Source organism: Cervus elaphus, chromosome 9 (genome assembly GCF_910594005.1).
Source record: "Cervus elaphus chromosome 9, mCerEla1.1, whole genome shotgun sequence".
Taxonomy (NCBI): domain Eukaryota; kingdom Metazoa; phylum Chordata; class Mammalia; order Artiodactyla; family Cervidae; genus Cervus; species Cervus elaphus.
Genome location: NC_057823.1, coordinates 47,601,549 through 47,621,865, shown reverse-complemented (window position 1 = coordinate 47,621,865; position 20,317 = coordinate 47,601,549). Strand labels below are relative to the sequence as shown.

At 52.3% G+C, this 20,317-nt stretch overlaps 1 protein-coding gene across 10 annotated transcripts in view; it reads right to left on the bottom strand.

Annotated features, from left to right (window-relative positions):
- JADE2 (jade family PHD finger 2) overlaps positions 1-15,521 on the bottom strand; it is a 50,846-nt gene extending 35,325 nt beyond the window's left edge. Inside the window, exons 1-5 of one of the 10 annotated variants that reach the window (XM_043912791.1) lie at positions 13,707-15,241; positions 9,904-9,987; positions 5,296-9,331; positions 4,877-4,934; positions 2,875-2,963 (exon numbers count right to left, since the gene is read on the bottom strand). In XM_043912791.1, coding sequence (XP_043768726.1) covers positions 2,875-2,963; positions 4,877-4,934; positions 5,296-5,457 — 309 coding nt within the window. In that variant the 5' untranslated portion in view covers positions 5,458-9,331; positions 9,904-9,987; positions 13,707-15,241. Of the gene's footprint in view, positions 1-2,874; positions 2,964-4,876; positions 4,935-5,295; positions 9,988-12,952; positions 13,385-13,425; positions 13,634-13,706; positions 15,243-15,263; positions 15,374-15,432 lie in introns of those variants that run through there. The other 9 variants (XM_043912792.1, XR_006342728.1, XM_043912795.1 and 6 more) reach the window with 9 other exon arrangements.
- Between the last annotated feature and the right edge of the window lie 4,796 nt (positions 15,522-20,317).

Below are 20,317 nucleotides of genomic sequence, written 5' to 3'. Positions count from 1 at the left end.
CCAGCACCAGCAGATTAGGAAGGCCTTTCTCTCCAGCCCGTTCACAGAGAAGGGACAGCCAGTGAAGAGATTTAGTGCGAGCATTATCTGCCGCCAAATCCTCGCTTTCATCTCCGCCTTCTCACGAGCCAAGTCATTTGGAAGCTTTCATCGATAGTTTCCTCTCTGCCCCACGAAAACTTGGAATTTATGCCGGCTTATGGCTCAGTCTCCTTGCTTAGGGGACGAGGGAAACCTCGCAGGCTGCTCTCCCCCTGCTGTGGGAGGAAAAGCTTGTCCTTGGCAACAGTTCAAGACAGGGAAAACTTCCTCAGCCCTCCAGGAGCCTAGGACTTGAGGGCGTCAGAGGCCCCCCTGCCCCTGCAGAGGCTTCTGGGCTTGAACCCAGGGCTGTGCACAGCCAGTCCCCATTCAGCACCCATGCAATGGTTCGATTCTATTTTTAGGTGGAGAAAGGTTCAAAGGCCCTGCACAGGAAAATCCAAGAGGGAGGGGAATTCTCAGCGCCATGCAAATCACACTTTCCCCTCAGCCTCTGCTTGACACCTGTTTCCCCTAGCCGGCCGCCTATCCTGGGTATTGATAGCAGCCAGGTCCCCAGGATCTCCGCCCAGAGCAGAGGCCCCTCCTCCTCCTGCTGCTTAAAGTGAGAGCTAGGGGAAGGAACTAAACCAGCCCCAGGGGCTCCCCAGAACTTCCCCTCCATTCTCCAATCTGAATAGCCCACGAACGCAGTGAGGAGGTGAGATTCTCAGAGGCGGGTTGCTCAGCTTCAAAACAGCAGGGTGACTACTGCCTTTCAGGACCTGCTGCTGCTGCTAAGTCGCTTCAGTCGTGTCCAACTCTGTGTGACCCCATAGACGGCAGCCCACCAGGCTCCCCCGTCCCTGGGATTCTCCAGGCAAGAACACTGAAGTGGGTTGCCATTTCCTTCTCCAGCCTTTTAGGACCAGGGAGACACAAAAGGTGGCTAGGGTTTTACTAATCCAGCCCAAGTAGTAACTGGGAGCCCTTGCAGCTCTCAAGATGAGGGTGTGGGTAGAGGAGTGGTCCCAGGGACTCCCAGGGCCCTATCACACTCTGCCTCCTACTTCCCAGTGCACAAGAACACAGCCTGTCCACCCAGTGAGCAGGGCTACTGTTAGTCACTCAGATGTGTCCGACTCCTTGCGACCCCATGCACTGAAGTCCCCCAGGCTCCTGTCCATGGAATTCCCCAGGCAAGAATACTAGAGTGGGTTGCCATTTCCCTCTCCAGGGGATCTTCCCAACCCAGGGAGAGAACCCTATTAAGAGTCTCAAGAACAACATCCTCTCATGCCCACCTCACTCCCAGATTTTATTCCAGTCCTTACTGCATTCCTGGAGATTTCTCCTTCCGTCTCTACCCCTCCACTGTAGGGCCAAGGGAGGACAGTTGGGATCAGAACAGGAGGCTTCAGAACTCAAAATGGTGTCCCCACCTCCAATCCCCATAAAAGATGAGTCCCAGGGTAGGCCAGCTCCACGGGGAGTCCTTTTTCAAATGCAAGGTTCTGTGGAAAACACCCCTAGGGACTGGCTAAGGACAGCAGCTCCTGGATCACCACTGCTGTGAGAAGGGGAAAAGAGGTTGCCAGGCTCAGAACAAAGATATCTTCCTTCAGTCTGGGCCAGGGCCAAGTGCTTTGCCCTAGAACTCTGAGCCTTCACACTCGTGCTGTTGGCCCCAAGAACTTCACATCTTGACTATATATATAACCTCAGTTTCCTTACTATAACAGGAGGGTTAAAAAAAGTAAAGTGTCCAGCCCATGTCTGCGTGCTAAGTCGCTCAGTCATGTCCAACTCTTTGTGACCCTACGGGCTGTAGCCCGCCAGGGTCCTTTATCCATGGATTTCTCCAGGCAAGAATACTGGAGTGGGTTGCCACGCCCTCCTCCAGGGGATCTTCCTGACCACCAGATCGAACCTGTGTCTCCTGCACTCCTGCATTACAGGTAGATTCTTTACCGCTGAGCCACCGGGGAAGCCCTGTGGGCTGCAGATCAATGTCTCTCTTAAAGGTCAGACTCAAAACCACCCTACTGGGGACTCAGGGCTCTTGCAGCCTCATCTGTTCCAAAGGTCTCTTCTGTGCCCACTATAATGCATTAAAGACCTAAGAAGGAGCAATGAGGTTCTAGGATGTTATTTTCAGGGGCTACAGAAGGCAGGACCCCATGTCCATTTGTCTACCCACTTCCAAAACTTCTACGGCTCCAGATGTCATAAACGTCTCTTACCTGTCCCAAAAGACAGGGTCAAAGCAGGGAAGGAATAAAGTGCAGATGCATCTGAAATGGGCATAATAAAGAGTGGATGACCACTGGACGACTCTGAAGACGCCATCCTTCATCAGTGAATCCTGTCACTCTTGGTTCAGCCTCCAAAATGTCCCATATCCTACTGCTTCTTACTCCACTGCAATCACCTAGCTCTAAGGCCACCATAATTTCTCTCCTGGACAAATGCTAAAGAAGCCTGCCTGCTCCCACTCTTGCCCATCACATTCCCTCCCCCTTACAGCAGTCAGTGGGACCTTTCATTAAAACATCAGACTATGTCATTACCCTGCTTAGAATCCTTGAAAGGCTCCTCCCCTCACTCAGATCAATAGGAACATCTTTACAACAACCTATAAGGTTATGAGAACTGACACTCCCACCCTTTCCTCTCAATCACTTCGCTCAGCCACACTGGTCTTGTTTTGCAATGACTGCGTCCTCTACCAGGAATCCTCTCTCCCCATACACCTGCACTTCCCCCAAACAGTCCTCCCTCTCCACAGGTCTCTGTTCCTGTCACCCTTCCACTTCTATTTCATCTTTCTCCAGGTTACTTGTCATTACCCACCTCGGAGGGCTTCTTTTCGTTCTGCCGGGGCCAGCCCGATTTGGTGCTGCTGGGCAGTTTGGAGCATCTTGATGCAGACGTAGCGTGACCTGCAGAGAAAGCACAGCCCATGAGGGGCCCCTGGAAGGCCAGGAACACCACCCACCATGTCCAAGGAAAGGAAACCTGTAAGGCAAGCTCTGGCTTGAATGTTCAGGAGGTGGAGACCTCTGTGAGCATCTGGTGGACTGTCCCTGCTCGGGGCCTCTCCAATGATGAATGGGGTCATGACGCCTCCTCCACTCACCAACCAGAAGAGACTTGGGAGGTGAAAGGCAGTGGGACAAGGACTCAGTATTAGCTTTCTGTGTGACCCAAAAGGGTTGCTCTAAAGTAGACACATAGACTTAAGCTTGAGCCCTGGCTCAGCCACTTATTAGCTCCTCAGGATGGGCAAATGACTCAGTCTGAGCCTCAGCTTGCTTTTGTATAAAATGGGGGCAGAGAGTAACTATCTCCAAAGAGCTTTTGTGAGAATTAAATGATACCATGCCTGTAAAGTCTTAGTACAGTCCCCTGCACATGGCACTGCTTTGATACACACTACCCATTATCACTCGGGTTCTAAAGGCCCTTGTGGGACCACACTAAGAGTGGTCTCCACTCCTATGGGTCAAAGGAGCATAGCCTAGGTGGGCAGTGGGGGACTGGTGAGAAGGGAGTATGCCACAGCCCAGCCCAACTCCAGTGCAGACAGAGGGCTCAGCTGCCAGGTGCTCTCCCCTGCAGGTGCCTGGGGCTTCAAGGGTTCCTTGGCCTGAAATAAAGTTAGAAGCAGAGGACATTGAAACAGGCCGCAGGGAGCGTGACTGCACTCACAGGCGGCCAGATGCTGCGATCTACTGCCACGGGGAGGAAGAGCCAGCCAGGTCAGACTCCAGAGCCAAGCTGGAGTCTGAGCAAACAGACCCCAAAGGACAGTGAAGGAAACCCGGAGGGAGAGACAGGCGAGGACTGGCGTCTCATCCTAGTGCATGTGTTCCTGAACCCTCAGGTTCCTGGGGTAGAGAGAACTCCAGGGACTCTCAGGGGGCCTTGAGGCTCTCCCCAGTCCCAGCTGCTCACCATATATGTGAACAAGCTAAGTCTACAGCTGCAGGGCTCCAGGCTTTCACCTGAGGGCACCACTAGGTGGGAATCTTCCTGGCAGCGCATCTCGCCTACACAGGGCAGAATGGAACCCTTTATTCCGACTGGCTCATGCAGGCCTGGGTTTGTGGGGCATCTGAGAAGAGCTGCCTTCTGGTACCAGGGACAAGCCCTCACCCAACACAAACTTTTTTGCCTCCACATTTCAGAAGAGGCTCCCTAAGGCCCCATTTTCTGTGTAAGAGTGTCCCCCTCTATCCAGCTGACACACCCAGCCCCCACATAAGTCTATCTCTGAGATTCTACGGCCAAGATCCCATGAAGGTCAGGCTCCTTCATTAATTTCTTCAGCAAACATTTACTGATCACCTATTATGTGCCCCATCTAGCTGGATATGGCAGTCAGCAAGTCATGACCTGTCTTACCAAGGGGCTTACTTTGATAAGGAAATGGCACTTGATTAGGAAATAACACTGATTAGGCAATTATAATGAAGAGTGACAGGTTTTTTTGCCTGTTGTGAGGACACTTCCACAGGGCCCCAACTCAACAGCAGGGCCAGAGGGAGTGAGGTATGCTCCCAGCAGCCCGGACCAGCACAGGCAAAGGAAGACCCAGAGGGGAGTTGATCTGTTCCAACCAGAGCAAAACACAGGGGTTGAGAGCGAGAGGGTAAAGGGGAGCAGAGCGGAGGAGGACAGCAAGGCCCTGAAGGCCATGGTGGTGTGGGGGCTCTCAGAGGAGCCCGGGCTGCTTTATGCGTTCATCAACACGGAGACTCTGGAGCAACGTCCCACTCCCCCAGTCTGGGCCTGTGGTCCTGATAATTATTCACACACTTTCCCTGCAGGAGCCCCACATGGAAGGCCTTACTGTCGGTGGTGTCAGAGTTGTCGCTGCTGATGGAGTACTTTCGCCTCTTCTCTTCCATCTGCAACGAAAGTAGGCCCCATTATACTCACAGGCGGCTCGGGAAATCCTCAACCTCTCAGAAAACTGCCCGTCAATCTACCTCCCCACACTCGCCCCGCTGCAGAGGAAGAATGAGAAGAAGGCCATGCCCTAGCCTTCTCCTCGGGCAGCCTCCCCCTTCTCTCACCCACCTACATGGGCCCTGGGGCTGGGGGAGGGGGCAGCATCGCTCATCTCCTGAGCCCAGAGCCTCACACAACAGAGAGCCTAGTCAAAGATGACAATGAGGGAGGACAAGGGGGGTCAGTAGCCCCAGAGTGAACAGTGACTTGGACCTGCCTCGCCCCAGCTCCCTCACCCACCACGGAATCCCCTCTCACCTGCAAGTTGCACGTGGTGCCCTGCTTGAGGCAGAGGAGGGAGGGCACAGAAACAGACAGACTCTTCCAGGAGGACCAGGCGAGCGGAGTTGAGGGACAAGCCAGCCCACAAGCACTGAGCCTACACTCTGCATATCCTGAGAGTGGCAGCCAGAGGGGCATGGAACTGGGGTGGGGGCAGGGAGGCTCCACGCTGGGTTCCTGAGCCACGCCAGGGCCAGAGTGAAGGGGCTGCGCTGCCCACCCTCCCCTCAGTGTCCCTCTCCAGGTAAAAATACAAACTCACTTTCCCTCCACTACAGTGTTTAGCTTCAAGGTAGAAGGGCGGCTCTCCCGTACTGAGCTCTTTCCCCTACCCATGCCAACTCAGCTATCTCGTGTTCCTAACAACCTGGGGAGTTGTGAGCTATTAGCTTCATTTACTGAGGAGGCTCAGTGCCTTGTCCTGCTAGTGACTTGGCTGAACCGGGATTTGAATCCACGTGGTCTGATCCCCGAGCCCACACTGAGCCGCCTTTGTGCCCTTGTCAGCTCCTGCCTGTTGGAAGTGCTTTCCTACCCACTATTTCCTCTAATCCTGCAGAGTCCTGGGTGGCAGAGCCTGCTCTGGTCCCCTCTTGGAGGGGAGCACACTGAGAGACTTGTTAACCTGCCTTAGGTCTCACAGCTAGTCAGTGGCTGAGTCCCAATTCAGAGAACAGACCCGGGGCTCGGAGCCCACGGGGCTTTTCACCATGTTTTTGTCAGCCTAGACCCTGGGCTGCCTCACTGTACACAGCAAAGGACAAGAAGCCAGTGTCAGTAGGGAGAAAGCCCAGCTGCCAACCAACCAGGCTGCCCAACCCCACTGTGAATCCCATTTGCCACCTGCTGTCACCCCAAGTCTACTCATACGGAGCCCTGGGAGGGGTCACCTTATTTTACTGTGGCCTTGCAGAGGCCTTAGGAGCACTGGCTCTCTAAAGCGGGTTGCAATTACCCAGAACTCTGAGCTACTCAGAAGGACCCTCTGGCCTCAAACTTGACCTTAGCGAGGAGCTTTTCTCCACCCCCATGTCTCCCAAGAGTAGGGTCAGGATGAAAGGTTCATTGGGGCTGCTTGCTGCCCAGCTGCAAAGGTGGAGGCCAAGGGCTCTCCAGAGGGTGTGGAGGTCTGGAGGCATGCCTGGTGGAGAGGAGCACGGATGCCAAGGAGGCAGGAACCAGAGTTGAAACGGATAAGTACCCATTGCTTGGGGAGGGGCGCATCCTGGCACACAGGGACCCCGATGAGGCCTCAGAACTGGCCCTTGGTGCTGGCAGGCATAATGGCTGCTTCCCTTTTGCAGGTGGGGACAATGAAGCTCAGAGGTTAAGTGACTTGCCCAAGATCACAGTTCTTATAAGAGGTTTCTCTGACTCAGGAGACCATCCTCTTGACCTTGAGACTACTCTGCCTCTGTGTAGCCCAGTGGCTCAGGTCATAGACTGAATGAGTGAATGGGACAATAACACTCCACTACCCAGATCCGTGCCCATCCTTGCTGTCCTCTGGGGTCTGCATGTGACAAAGGTGACTGTAACACAACTCTGACTCCAGCCTGAATCTTGCCAACCCAGCTGTCACAGGTGGGGTAGGAGCAGGGGGAGAAGTGCTCTTCATGCACCCATCTGTTTTCTTCTGAAATCCTCTACATGAACTGCATTTTTCTTCATTTCCAGCAAATAGGCACTTGCAAGCCAGGCTGTCCCATAGCATAAAAGCAGCAGCACTGGATTCAGGGAGGCCAAGTTCAAATCCTATCTCCACCCCTCACTAGACCAGGGACCTTGGGAAAGACATACTTCCCCAAAGACACAAATTGGATCTGGAATTATACATAAATCTCCTGAACTTAAAATGCTGGCAACTGATTTAGATATTTAAAACACTTAGAGAGGGCCAAACTAAACACATCTGTGGGCCAGAATCAGCTGGTGAGTGAAGGAGAGCAGCATAAAGCCCTTAGCACAGTGGCTGGCATTCCATATGGGTGCTGGTTATTAATACCACAGCAGACTTGGGCCAGGTGAACAATTCTACCAGCAGCCACCTGAAGGCCTCCTCAGCAAGGCAGTGAGCTGTGCAGTAAGGAAGGTCCCTGACAACAGGACCCCTTGACTGCCAGGATCTCTTCCTACTGCCCAGGACCAGTGTGACCTGTCAGCACGCAGACCTGCACCCCACCCTCAGCCAGCTCCTCCGTGAAACACCCCAGAGTCCTCCTGGATAGCGTGTTATTATGAGAGCAGATTTTGCGGCAGCTTAATTGGAATAATAACTAGGCTTCAGAGGGAAACCACTGCTTTGCTTCTTTTCTTTGAACCAAGTCTGTTCGAAAGGTCTCCCTGCCTCAGGTAAGCCTCTTCTCAGTGGCCAATGAAGACTCAAATGAGGCCTGGCCTCCCCTGCAGGACAAGGCTTTGCCCCATGATGTCCCCCTCCAACCCAGCACAGAGGACACGGAGGATTCTTACCAAAGCTGAAATCCAGGGCTACACGTGCAGGTGGGGGATGGGGGTGCCAAGACTTGACCTTGGCCTCTCGTTTTTCCTCTCTGCTGGCTCCCCTAACCTCTCCCAAAGCAAGGTCTGCCCTGAGAATATTCAGGGTCATGAGGCACTTATTTTTAGGGACAGAAAGTACCACAAAGGAGACGCTGGGAAAGAAGTGTCCCCTTTTCCTGCCATTGCCACCAGTCTGCTTGCACTCTTACACCTTCCCCAGCTATGGAGACACACACAGCTCTCCTCTGGGAGTATGGATGTCCTCGAGTCCCCTGAGTGAGCAGCCTTGCTGTGGCTCCTCCACCCCACCGCTGACCCTTGGCAAGTGCAGTGGGTGCTCCCTCCAGAACACACGGAGAATCCAGCCACCTTCCCCATCTTTACTGCTTCCACGCTGGTCCAGGCCAGTCTCATCTCTCGCAGGACTGCTCATTCATCTCCCAACTTCCACTACTGCTCCCTCGTAATCCAGGATCCACACAGTAGCCAGAATGATCATGTCATATGTCCTATTTGAAATCTTTCACAGGCTTCCTGTTGATCAAGGGCAAAACTCAAACTTCTAACCATAAGACTTTATACGATCTGGTCCCTGCCTACTGCATATTGACCACCAGCCCATTTCCCACCACTTCCCAGTCAAACCAGCCTCCTTTCATTTCCTGAAACAGACAGTCCATGCCTCCAGACCTGTGCACAGGTGTGCTCTATGCCTGTAATGGTCTACACAATCTAGGCATCTCTGACTTTTCCTCCTTCAGGTTTCGGCTTAAACATCAGAGGTCTATGCCAGCTGCCTTATCTACAGAAAGCCCACCACCCAGTTACTCAGCTTCTTTAGGAGTGTTTGTTGAGCTACTTGATGAATGTCCTTTTCCTTCAGAGTATATGTTCCACAACAAGAAAAAGTGTAACTGTTTGGATCCTTGCCCAGTAGCCCTTCGAGTTGTACCTAGCACATGACAGGAGTTTGGTGCACACTCAGTGCTGAGTGTGCTCTTGTCCCCTCCCCCCAGAAGTGTGGGGCCACACAGCCAAGCAGCCTGCTCACAGCCTATGGGAGCAAACACCCCAGCCCCAGATTTCGACCTGTTTGCACAGCCCGCCTTCCCCGTCTTAACCTCACACGTTTTCCAAGAGGCTTTATTTGGTTGGGCTCCTGGCTAATGATCAATGTCAACTCAGTAATAGGGCAGCAATTTGGTGGCAGATGTTTTCTTGGCAGCACTAGCCACTGGTCTTAGTGGGGACCTCAGGTCTGGACTTGAAACACCAATGCCCAATGCCAGCCCCCTTTAAAGACCTCTCCGCAAATAAACTCAAATAAACACCCTGGGCCTCCATTAACGCCCCTCCAGCTGACCCTGGAAACAGTGGGTCTTTCAGGCCTGCTACTGCAGCAGCTCCCTGGGCAGTTAAAACAGCCCAACCTGGCCTCCGGCCTCTCCTCTCTGGGGGCCACCAGGCCTGCCCAGCCTGCCACCACACACAGCAGGATTTCGTCTTCCTCCTTTAAAAAGGGGAGGAAAAGGCTTTCAAGCAGGCAATTTACCATTCCAGACACAATCTTTCAAAGAGAAACAAAAACTCTCCCTGTCTGAGGCAGACCGCTAAGGCGTGTGTGTAATAAGATGCTAATACAATTTAATGATATTTCGGCTGGAAAACCTGTCCTCAGAGCCTGCTTGTGTCGGGAAGGCCAGACATTCAGAAAACAAGAGCTGCATACTCTTAAACCGTTTTAAATGGGGGTCAGAGCCCCACTCTTTCCTATCTCTCATTAACTTTAATGCCTTCTCAGGGACAGTAACTGCTGTGACAACAGTGATTTTGTACACACAGATCCTCAGACTTGCTTCTCCAATCACAGGGAATCCTAACCCTCCTCCAACACCCACCACTGCTCGCCTGTCCCAGGGGCACCCAACTCCCCTAAAACACACTCTCCACACCCACCCTCCAGACCCAGTTCTGAGGACATGCCAAGGGGATCCTTGGAGACAGAAAGGGGCTTTGTCTACTTTGTCCTTCAGCACCTTCACACCCTACCCTCCACCCAAAAGAGGGCAAAGTTCAGCCCACTCATTCCGTGGATGACTGCCCGTTGGCAACTGCAGGGTCCTTCTGGTTCCTTCTTCAGAGAATGGAGCTGGCTCTCTGGCCTACCTTAAAGGGGAGAGGTCAAAGGTCAGCTGCGTTTGGGTCCTATCCAGGTTATTAATAGTAAGAATTGCTAATACCAATCAGGTGCTTATCCCCTGCCCGGCTTTGTGCTTAGTCTTCTTTATGCAATGTATCACTTAATCCACACACCCACCATGAGGTAGGTACTGTCAGTAACCCCAGTTGCAGATGAAGAAACTGAGGCATGGAGCAATTGCCACAGATGGTGACTGCAAAGCCAGCACTCAAACCTAGGCTGTCTGATCTTAGAGAGAACACCTTGCCCCCCACCTCGGGGGGTGGGGGGAGGAGGGGTACAGCCCACAGTGCACAGACCTGCAACTCGGGAGTATGGTTGGGGTACTCCAGATTCTTACGGGTTTCCTGAGAATCTCCCTGGGTTCCTCAACTTTGAGACACATGGTGAGGCTCTTACATGGAGGACAGGGCAAGGCACGGATATTCCCCTCTTCACAACTTCAACTTGGCCTCCCCTTAGAGACCCCAAAGGGAAAACTGTGAGTCCCAAAAAGAGACTGCTGGATGAGCTGTGAAGAATTTGGACTGGAAGCCTCTGACTTGGGTCTTGGGTATAAGATAAGTACCTCCCTGATAACTGGAACAATGATTAATACCCTGCCCTCAACCTCAAGGATGTGGAAATCAGTGCCAAAAGCCTAACCTCAAGATTCTGGAAGGCCTTGGGGTCTAGGGATCAGAGTTCCACCTCACCTGTCAACAAAAGCTAAGTGGAGATTTCCGACTGCCTCTTGGATCAGTGTTATTGGCCATTCAGCCAGGCCATTTAGGGAAAGGAAAAGCACGTTGGATGGGAAATGTTCTGGAAACATTTGCTGCATCCCGAGCCCAAACAACTCTACCCTTAAACACTTCAACTCCAAAAGTGCTGGGGAGACCCTTGGCTAAGCAGTTTCAAAACCAACACTCATGCAAGTCTTGCTGCCTGGGGCGAGGACTTCCCTCAGTGAGGCATTTGCTGTGGAACCAAATGCTTTTCCACTCTAGACAACAGCCAACAGCACTTGGGACAACTGAGAGGCCTCCAGATCAAACAAACATCCCTTTTTTCCCCTACCATGCAAACTTTCTCAATAAATTATTCGCCCACTTCGGATCGGATCAAAGCCTGTTTTCGCAGCCTGTGACCTAAAAAGCAAATAGCATCTCTTAAACATGAAAGCCCTCCTCCCTGCCTGGGTCGGCTTTATTACTCATTCCTTCCTCTTACAGTTATTCTGTTGTTATTTTCCTTCTCTGCTTGTTAAGATCGTTCTGCGAGTCCCAACCCGCCTGAGGAAGATGGGACAGGAGAGATGGTGCCTTCACTTGGGGCCCTAAGGTGGGAAAGGAAGTCAGGGTAGGGGAGAAGCCAGCACCCTGGGAACCCAGGAAACAGGGCCAGGCCCGGTTGGCAGCTCCCTGCCCAGCTCTTCTGCCAAATGTCCTACTGGGAATTTTACCAGTGAAGGGAGGGAGTTAATGTCACCCTGGGAGGAGGGGCCAGGCGGCCCTACCACCACCCAGGCCCAAGACTAAGTTAGCAAACATAAACGTTAAAGGGACATCCTGACAGCTTGTCTGGCCTCAAAGCTTAGGGTTCCTCCCCCTTGCAACAAAGGCAAGGTAGCAGTCAGTTGTGTCCTCTCAGCTCCTCGGTTAGGAGTGCAAACGCGATGCCTCCTGATGACCCCTGCAAACTTAAGACCCTGTATAAAACTTTGTGTCTTGGAATTCCAAAGTGGGGGGGTGGGGACAACGAGAGAGAATGCTAAGCGCAAGGGCAAGGTTTGGGAATTTGCAGAGACCAGAGGCGCCGTATGCTTCCTGCCCTTGGCACTGAGCAAAGGGAAACACAGGCCCTCCCGCCCCGACCAGCCCAGGGCATGAACCAGCAGACAAGGTGCTAAGGAAAAACGTCCCGGCCGGCAGCAAAGGCTAAGGGGATTGGGAGGGGGGTGGCGCGCGCCTCCAGCCTGCCCCTAAAGGTAGTCCGCGGGACAGCAGGCTGGAGGCGCGCCGGCGTGATTCTGACCGCGGGAGCCGGGAGGAGGAGCCGGAGGTGGCTGCGGGGGGCTCCAGCCCTGGCTGGAAGCGGTTCGGGCAGGGGGTGGCGCCGGGAGGTGGCCTTGACCCGGGAGCGGAAGGAGGAGCTTAGGTGTAACGGGTGAGAGTAGTCGAGCCCCTTGGGGGTGGCAGCTGTGTTTGGTGGGGGACAGAGTGTGTGTGTGGGGAGGGTGGGTGTCCTGGGCCTCTAGAAGCTACAGTGAAGCCTTTCTGCTTGTCTCGCAGACATCCTCCTTTTCTGACATTAAAGCTACGAACCACCAAGCTGACCCCCTCTCAATTCTTTGGCCTGAAGCACAGGGTATCTCAGGGACCAGGGATAAGCGGGAAGGGACCGGAGGGAGCCACAAGTCTGCACCCAGGCGGAGAGGAGGCGGGCAGAAGCCGCTCCGCAGGCGCAGGCGAGTGGGTGGGAAGGAGGGAGGGAGAGAGGGAGGAAGGAGGTGAGGCCGGGAAGATGCCACTGCCGGGGGCGGGGCGGGGCCGGGGATCCGGGAGAGGGACTGCAGCGGTGCTTGGTGGGGGCGGGGGCTGCAATGTCACTCATTTGGGGGTCAGGTGTGTAAGTCCCAAGCTCGGGGCGCCACTTGCCTACATCTTCCCAGTACCACCCAGGGATCGGGGAGCAGGCGGAGGGCAGGGGACTGCAGAACCGTCCCCAGAGCGGGACGCGAACCGGCAGAGTTGGGAGAAGGTAAACAAGGGCCACGCCCCCTGCCGTCGCCCCGCGGGCGCGCACCCGCCGCTCCGGCAGCCGCCGGTACATTTCCACTCCCAGCAGCGTTTCTCCCCCGCTGGACTCCCGCGCAGCCCTGGACGGGGGGGCTGCCCCCGACACCAGCCCGCGCCCCCCGCGCTGGAGCTGTGCACCCTCCATACTCACCTGGAAAGGGTATCCCCCGCCCCTCCAAAAAACTGCTTAATTTGTGCAGAGCCTCCGCGCCCGGGAGCCGAGCATGCTGCCCCCGCGTGCATAGCCCGCGTGCACCCAGCCGGGAGAGGGGGCGACAGGGCGGAGGCGGTGGCCCCCGGAAGGTGTCTGGGACCGAACCGGCTGCACGTGAGCCCAGCCCGGGGTCATGTGCACCGGCTCGACCCGGTTCGGCGCCCGGACGTGCTGCGTATCAACAAAATGAAACTCGGGGAGACAGGAGGGCAGATAGCCCTGGGTCCTCCGAACCCACGTCCCCGGCCGCGCGACCTCCTCTCCGCACAGGTCTCCCGCCGCAGCCCCTCCGCCCAGCCAGAGCCCGCGGGGCAAGTTGCAGCCCAGGCGCGCCCCCGCCCGCCCGCGCCCCCTCCCCGGCCCAGGGGCGCTTTGCCGCAGTCATTAATAAAGAAGGTCGCCAAGCTCACCCTTCCAAAAGTTGTTGTTGCATGCGCCCCTCTCAGCCTACCCGCAATGTACTCTTTAAAACACGACTGACCAACATGCGCAATCTCCCCTGTGCTGTGCATCGGCACCCCCCCCCCCCCCCCCGCGCGCTGGCTTCCTAGAACAGGCAGCCAGCAGGAGAGAGAGGGAGCGAGCGAGCAAGAGAGAGAGAGGGAGCGAGAAGCGCTGGCAGATCTGTTGCAAAAACACAAAATAACGCCGTGGAGATGCGCAGGGCCAGTCGCCGGGGGCTGGATCTTACCTTGTTCCGCTGTGCCCTTCCGAGGGGCGCTACCCACGGTTACGCGCCGCGGCTGGGGCCGGCGTGGGAAGGATGCTCCTGAAACCCGGAGCTCCTGGGGCCGGCGCGGGCGGGCGGGGGGCGCGCATCCATCCGGGGTCGTGGCGAAGGAGGCGGCCGGGGCCGTGGGGTCCCCAGCACCGCACCCTGGCCGGGGACGGTCAGCGGTCTGGACCTAAGCCCTTGACGCTAGGAGTGGGCGCAAAGTAACTCCATGGACGCCTCTCACCCACCCCCCCAAATAGCCTCCAACTGCGATGGCCGCGGTCGGCACCATTCACCAACCCCCCTGTGTATGTTTCTGTTTCTTTTTAAACCAAGACTTCCTTGTGATCTCTTTAGAAAAAAAAAAAATGTGTTGGGGTGGGGGTGGGGTGGGGGCAGGCGGGAGGAGCGAGGGAGGGGGAGTAGCCACTTTTTTCTTATTCACTCGGATCTCCACTCCTGACCCCCCCGCCCACCCCCCCGCCCAGTTGTTTGGCTCCAGCAGCGGGTTCAGGTAGCGTTGCAGGCCTCCGGGTGGAGGGTACCCTGCTGGGCCGCTCTCTTGCCTGCACCTCGGGCCTGTACTCCCCACGGGCTCTGGGGCGCCCCCAGCCCGCCCTGTCCCCAGGGCCGGGCCCAAGCGGCGGCTGCGCCCGTGCAAGTCCCATCAGGTCTGCTCACACTTCACACACTCACACACATACCCCGCCCCTCCACTCTCACTCACACTTTCTGCTCACACCCCGCCCCCTTCGCGCCCCACACCGGGGCGGCGCCCCCCGCAACCTTTAAAAAAAAAAATGCAAGCTTATACTTAAAAAAATCTTTTGGCGCCATATTAATGACGTACTTAAAATTTGCCATTTCTCCCTGCGTCAAAAAGACGTTTCTTTGCAAATAACAGCCTGAAGGCGACACTCGCGGAGGGAACGAGGTTTGCACAGAGCACCCCGCCTCCCGGGGTTCCAGCGCTGGAAGACCCTCGCTCTAGGCCCTGCTGGTTAAATCGCTGGTTTAAAAATGCGAAACGAATAAATCGCGTGGCGTTTTGCAGCGCCAGAAGTGAGCAGAAAGTGCTGGCAGGAGCGGAGGGGAGGGGCGCGCGCGAGTCTGGGGGAGGGGGCGCGGCTCTCCTCCCCCACCCAGAGCAGATGGAAACTAACATGCCGGGCTGGGGAAACTTGAAATTGTGGGCGACCTCAAGAAGGAGGGGCGGTCCGTAGAGAGGGTCCCTCTCGGGTTCGTCGCCCCCTCCCCCCGCCCGAGTGCCTCTCGGCGCCCGGCTCAGCCCCGCATTTCCGGGGGGTAGGGAACGCAGTGATGTGTGAGTGGGTGGGTGGCTGCACGTCCTGGTCCCAGTAGGAGTTTGCCCGAGGGTATCCACTTCCCCCTTGCTCCTTCCCACTCCCCTTAAAGGGTTAAAAACCGAGGGGCAACTTCCAAGGATTGGCACTTGGCGAGGAAGCGGGGCGCCCCTCTCCCCACCCTTCGCCTCCTCGCCCCTCCTCCTCCGGCTCCACTTCCCGACTTGACCTTGTGGTGCACAAACAGTGCGCTGGGATCCTCGCAGTTTCTGGAAGAAGAGCTTGCGCTCGCCAGGCAGGCGGGCTGTCGGGCGGCTCTCGGGCGCTGGCGGGGCCTTGGGTCGGTTCCCGGAGCCGCGAGCCACACCCACCCAGCCCGCTGCGCCCGCCGCACTCACCTTCTCTCGAGGAAGGAGCCTGGCTGGCCTTCTGGATAGGGAGAAGTTGGGGGCAAACTGCAGCCTTCTCAGATGCTCCCAGCTAGGGAGGGGGTGGTCTGGACTCAGGCGGGGTTTGGGGGAGGGGGAGACCTGGGAGCCAGGCCCAATATCCTCAAAGCATCATTGCCAACTTTTTCTAACCCCTCCTTTTTGGCTGTCCCTCAAAGATGATCCAATAATTTCTTCAACCTCACCTTTGACTTTGAAGGCACGTGGGTGAGTTGTGAACTGAAACAGGAACCGCCTCCCCTCTCCAAGACTGAAGGTTGTTTATCCTTTTTTTCCCCTCCACCCCTTCTGTGGAAAGATAAATATTCAATTTACATAAGATGACATTTATGTGACAATTAAGAAGATTCCCTGATGGAATGTTGTGAACACATTTGCTTATAGGAGAAATAAATCCAATAATAAACAAACTCATAATAACAGCACAAATCCTCCGACAGGGCGGATTGTCTACACAACAAAGAGGGAGATGATGGATGCTGAAATAAGCACTTTTTGCCACAGGAAAGAAATAGGAGCTCCGAGGGAGTCACTGCAACATTTCTCTTCCTTGGCCTTCATTCACAAAGTCTAAGGAGGCTTGCCAGCAAGATTGAGGGGCTGGGTATCACCTCCCAATTAGATCTGCTCCAGCCTTCAGTAGTCAGTTGGTAGGTTTTCCGAACCTCAAGCTCAGTGCCCAGAAACAGGTGTCCCAGACTCTGAGCATGTAACAAAATGGTTAAATACGGAGGCTCTAATCCTGTCTCTGCAGTTCCAAGGCTGCTTCATATGTGCAGGTGAATTCATCTCTGGGTCTCTTTTTCCTCTTCTGTAGAATGGGGTGGTTGGAGGCTTCCTGAGGCCAAGTATACATATATATGGACTGTAAGTGTATAGCAGGGCCTGACTTAGTGTATACGGTGCGCATTAGCACTTTCCCTGGTGCCTACATTTTGGTAGGGTGCGAATACACTCCCTGAAAGCTGTTAGCACTGAGAAACTGAGGGACATATAAAAGGATCTCCCACCATGGGCCAAAGGGAAGGCCAGGAGAAAAAACTGAATGATTGTGGACTTCATGGTCAAGGTCCAGATGGTAGCTGCATATCTGAGGTGAGAGTGAAGACACCAAGCTACAGTGGCACAGTTGAAGGGAACTGCTCTTGTTAGAGCTAGTTGTAGAGGGTTCGCATGTAGGAGAGGACATGGACAGGCTCCTCCTCTTAGCCATCCTGATCCCAGGGCAAGCAGTTATTAAATGACCTAGAGGAAGAAGAGGGAGTGAGTGACCATTTATAGGGCACCTGCTCTGGGCTGTGGACTGTTAGTCATCCTACTTCATCCTCAGGAAAACGCATGTTACCTATTCAAAAGATTTAGTAACTTACCAACAGTCAAACAGCTAGCAAGTGGTAGCAGAACTGGCACCTAGTCCAGCAGAGCCCAGGACCTATGTGCTTTCCATTTTACCACACTGCCAAAGATAAAAAGTATTAGCATTACTGGTTTGCTTGGGGATGGGAGCCTGATTGCTATATTGGCAAGAAATAATTGTATGAGCAGCGCTTTTTCTCTGGGGTAGTTTCCCTGACTTTGGGTGAGATCCAAGTCACCTAAATAGTCCTTGGAAGGTACTTCTTGTTTAGGATGGGGTGCTCCATTAGAATCCTTGACTTTGCACAGTTCTGTGCTACTGTTTAAGGTTAACCTTGGAAATGTAAATAGAATGATAGCATTGAAGCTAATTGTAACTCCTCAATCCTCGTTAAAACTTTCACAAATCATTCATTAACTTTTTACAGAAAAAAAGAGAAACTTGGTGTCCTTGGAGATATAAACATTAATTATTTTCAACAAATATTTAGTGCGTGCCTTCTGTATGTTAAGCATCATTCTAGGTGCTGAGAACACAGCACAAACACGATAGAAAAAAATGCCTATTCTCTAGAGGCGGAGCCAAGATGGTAGAGAGGGAAGACAGAGTCAGTGTCTCCTCACACACAGGATACTCACCACACTGCTGGTGGGGGACCTCTGACAACCAGGCAGACAGGAGGAACCCCCAAGCAACCAAGAACCAACACAATATTGCAAAGAAATTATCCTCCAATTAAAAAAAAAAAAGCCTATTCTGACTTTCTAGTTAAAGGAAATACATAATTTTTTTAAAGTTGAAAAAAACCTATATTTGAAGGTTAGTAGGTGCTGTGGAGAAGAATTAAGTAGAAAGGGGGATAGGGAATGTGAAGATGCAATTTAAATAGAGTCCTTAGAGAAAAGCTTGCTGAGAAGGTGGCTTTTGAGTAAAAGGAGATGAGGGAATGAGTTGTGAGGGTTTATGGAGGAAGAGCATTCTGAGCTAGGGATTCTTTTTTTTTTCCTTCTTTCTCTTTTATTTTTTAAATTATGAAAGTACAATAACACATTTACAGGAGACTTGGAAAATACAACAAAGTTACATATAGTTCCACTGTATATTACAATTCTTTTTTAAGTAGATAAATTAAGATATTTAGTTGGAGTTTCAATATCAAACTCTCAAAAATTAATAGAATGAATAGACAGAAAAGTAGAAGGATATAGTTGATCCGAAAAGCACTATGAACCAATTCAACATATTTAAGATTTATACAATTTTCACATGACAGCAGGCTACAAATTCAATTCAAGTTCCCATAGACTATAAACCAGGACACACTGGAACATATCCAGGGACATAAAGTAAGGTACAAAAATTTCATGGTCTACAGGTATTGAAATCACACAGAGTCTATTCTCTTGTCACTGTGGAATTATGTTAAAAATCAATATCAAAAGATTTTTGAAAATAGCCCACATATTTTCAAGTACAATGTGACATTTACCAAGAGAGATTTTTGATTTTAAGCTGGGAATTCTTAATGTGAAGTCATAGACACCTCCCTCCAGAGGTCTGAGTATAGAATTGAGGGAGTCTTGACCTTAGATGGGAAACAAAAATTACATTTTAATTTTCACTAGTTAAAATTTGGCATGTTCTTTGATTATGAAAGCAGACAGAAAATCACAGCACCTATGATATTGTTGCCTATAGAAATCACAGATACTTTCATATCATATTATAGTTGTTGCTATTACCTTAAAATATCATAACACTCATCACTACTTCAAAATTATGCTGTTAGCTCTTGACATTTAATGGATTCATATGAAACATATATATTACTATATTACACATTTAAAAAATGTTTTGAGGGTCTTTTCTTGGGGGGGGGGGCGGTTAGATTCCATAGACTGTAGCCTACCAGGCTCCTCTATCCATGGAATTTCCCAGGGAAAACTACCAGAGTGGGTAGCCATTCCCTTCTCTGGGGGATCTTCCTGACTCAGGGATCGAACCTGCATTTCCTGCATTGGTAGGCAGATTCTTTTCCACTGAGCCCATGGAACCCTGCCACTGCAGGAGATGCAGGTTCAATCCCTGGGTTGGGAAGATCCCTCAGAGAAGGAAATGGCTACCCATTTCAGTATTCTTGCCTGGAGAATCCCATGGACAGAGAAGCCTGGCGGGCTATAGTTCATAGGTTTAAGAAAGTCAGACATGACCTAGCAAATAAACAACAACAACAACATTTCAGCATATTGGTTTTTATAATTTATGAAGCTTATTTTATGGATTTAAAGATATTCAGAGTCTACAGGCATCATAGGCTGCCAAAGGGGTCCATGACATGAAATAAAGATTAAGGACCACTCTCTACACAGAGACAAACAAGTGCAAAAACCTTCAGGTAGGAAGGTGCTTAATATGTACATATACAAGGAAGAGATTATTTATGGCATTGTTAGGAATTTGGCTTTTGCTAGGAATAATATGGAGGGTTATGAGAAGAAAAAGGGTATATTCTGACACTCGATTGCACAGGTCACCCTTCTGTCAGATGAAGGACAAACTGAAGGGGAAAGGTTGAAGCAGGAAGATCAGTTAGAAGTTCACCATAATAAAACAGGTGGGAGATGATGTTTTAACTTGGACTAGAGTGTTATAGCAGTGGAAGTGGTTAAATTCTGTATGTAGTTTGAAGAGAGCTCTGACAGGATTTTTTGATGGGGTGTGAGAAAACGAGAAGTCAAAGACAACAAGAGTTTTGCCTTGAACCAATGCAAAGAGGGAGTCGCCATTAACCTAGATAGGGGAAATTGTGAAAAGAGTAGGTTTGGAGGAAGTATAAGGATCTCAGCATAAGACATGCCAAGCTTGAGGTGCATATTAGATATCTAAGTGCAACTATCCTGTAAGCAGCTTGAAATGCAACCTCAGCCCAGGGGCGAGGTCTGGGGAAGATATCACTTGAGAGTCATCACCAGGTAGATAGTATTTAAAGCTACAGTGATGTTTGCCATTACTTCATGGCCAATAGAAAAGGAAAAGGTGGAAGTAGTGACAGATTTCCTCTTCTCGGCCTCTAAAATCACTGCGGATGGTGACCGCAGCCATGAAATCAGAAGACAATTGCTTCTTGGCAGGAAAACTATGACAAATCTAGACAGTGTTTTGAAAAGCAGAGACATTACTCTGCCGACAAAGGTCTGTATAGTCAAGTCTATGGTCTTCCCGGTGGTCACGTAGAGTTGTGAGAGCTGGACTGTAAGGAAGGCAGAACGCCAAAGAATTGATGCCTGTGAACTGTGGTGCTGGAGAGGACTCCTGAAAATCCCTTGAAGAGCAAGATGAAACCAGTCAATCTTAAGAGAAATCAACCCTGAATATTCGTTGGAAGGACTGATGTTGGAGCTGAAGCTCCAGTAATTTGGTCATTTGATGGGAACAACCAACTCAATGGTAAAGTCCCTGATGTTGGGAAAGATTGAG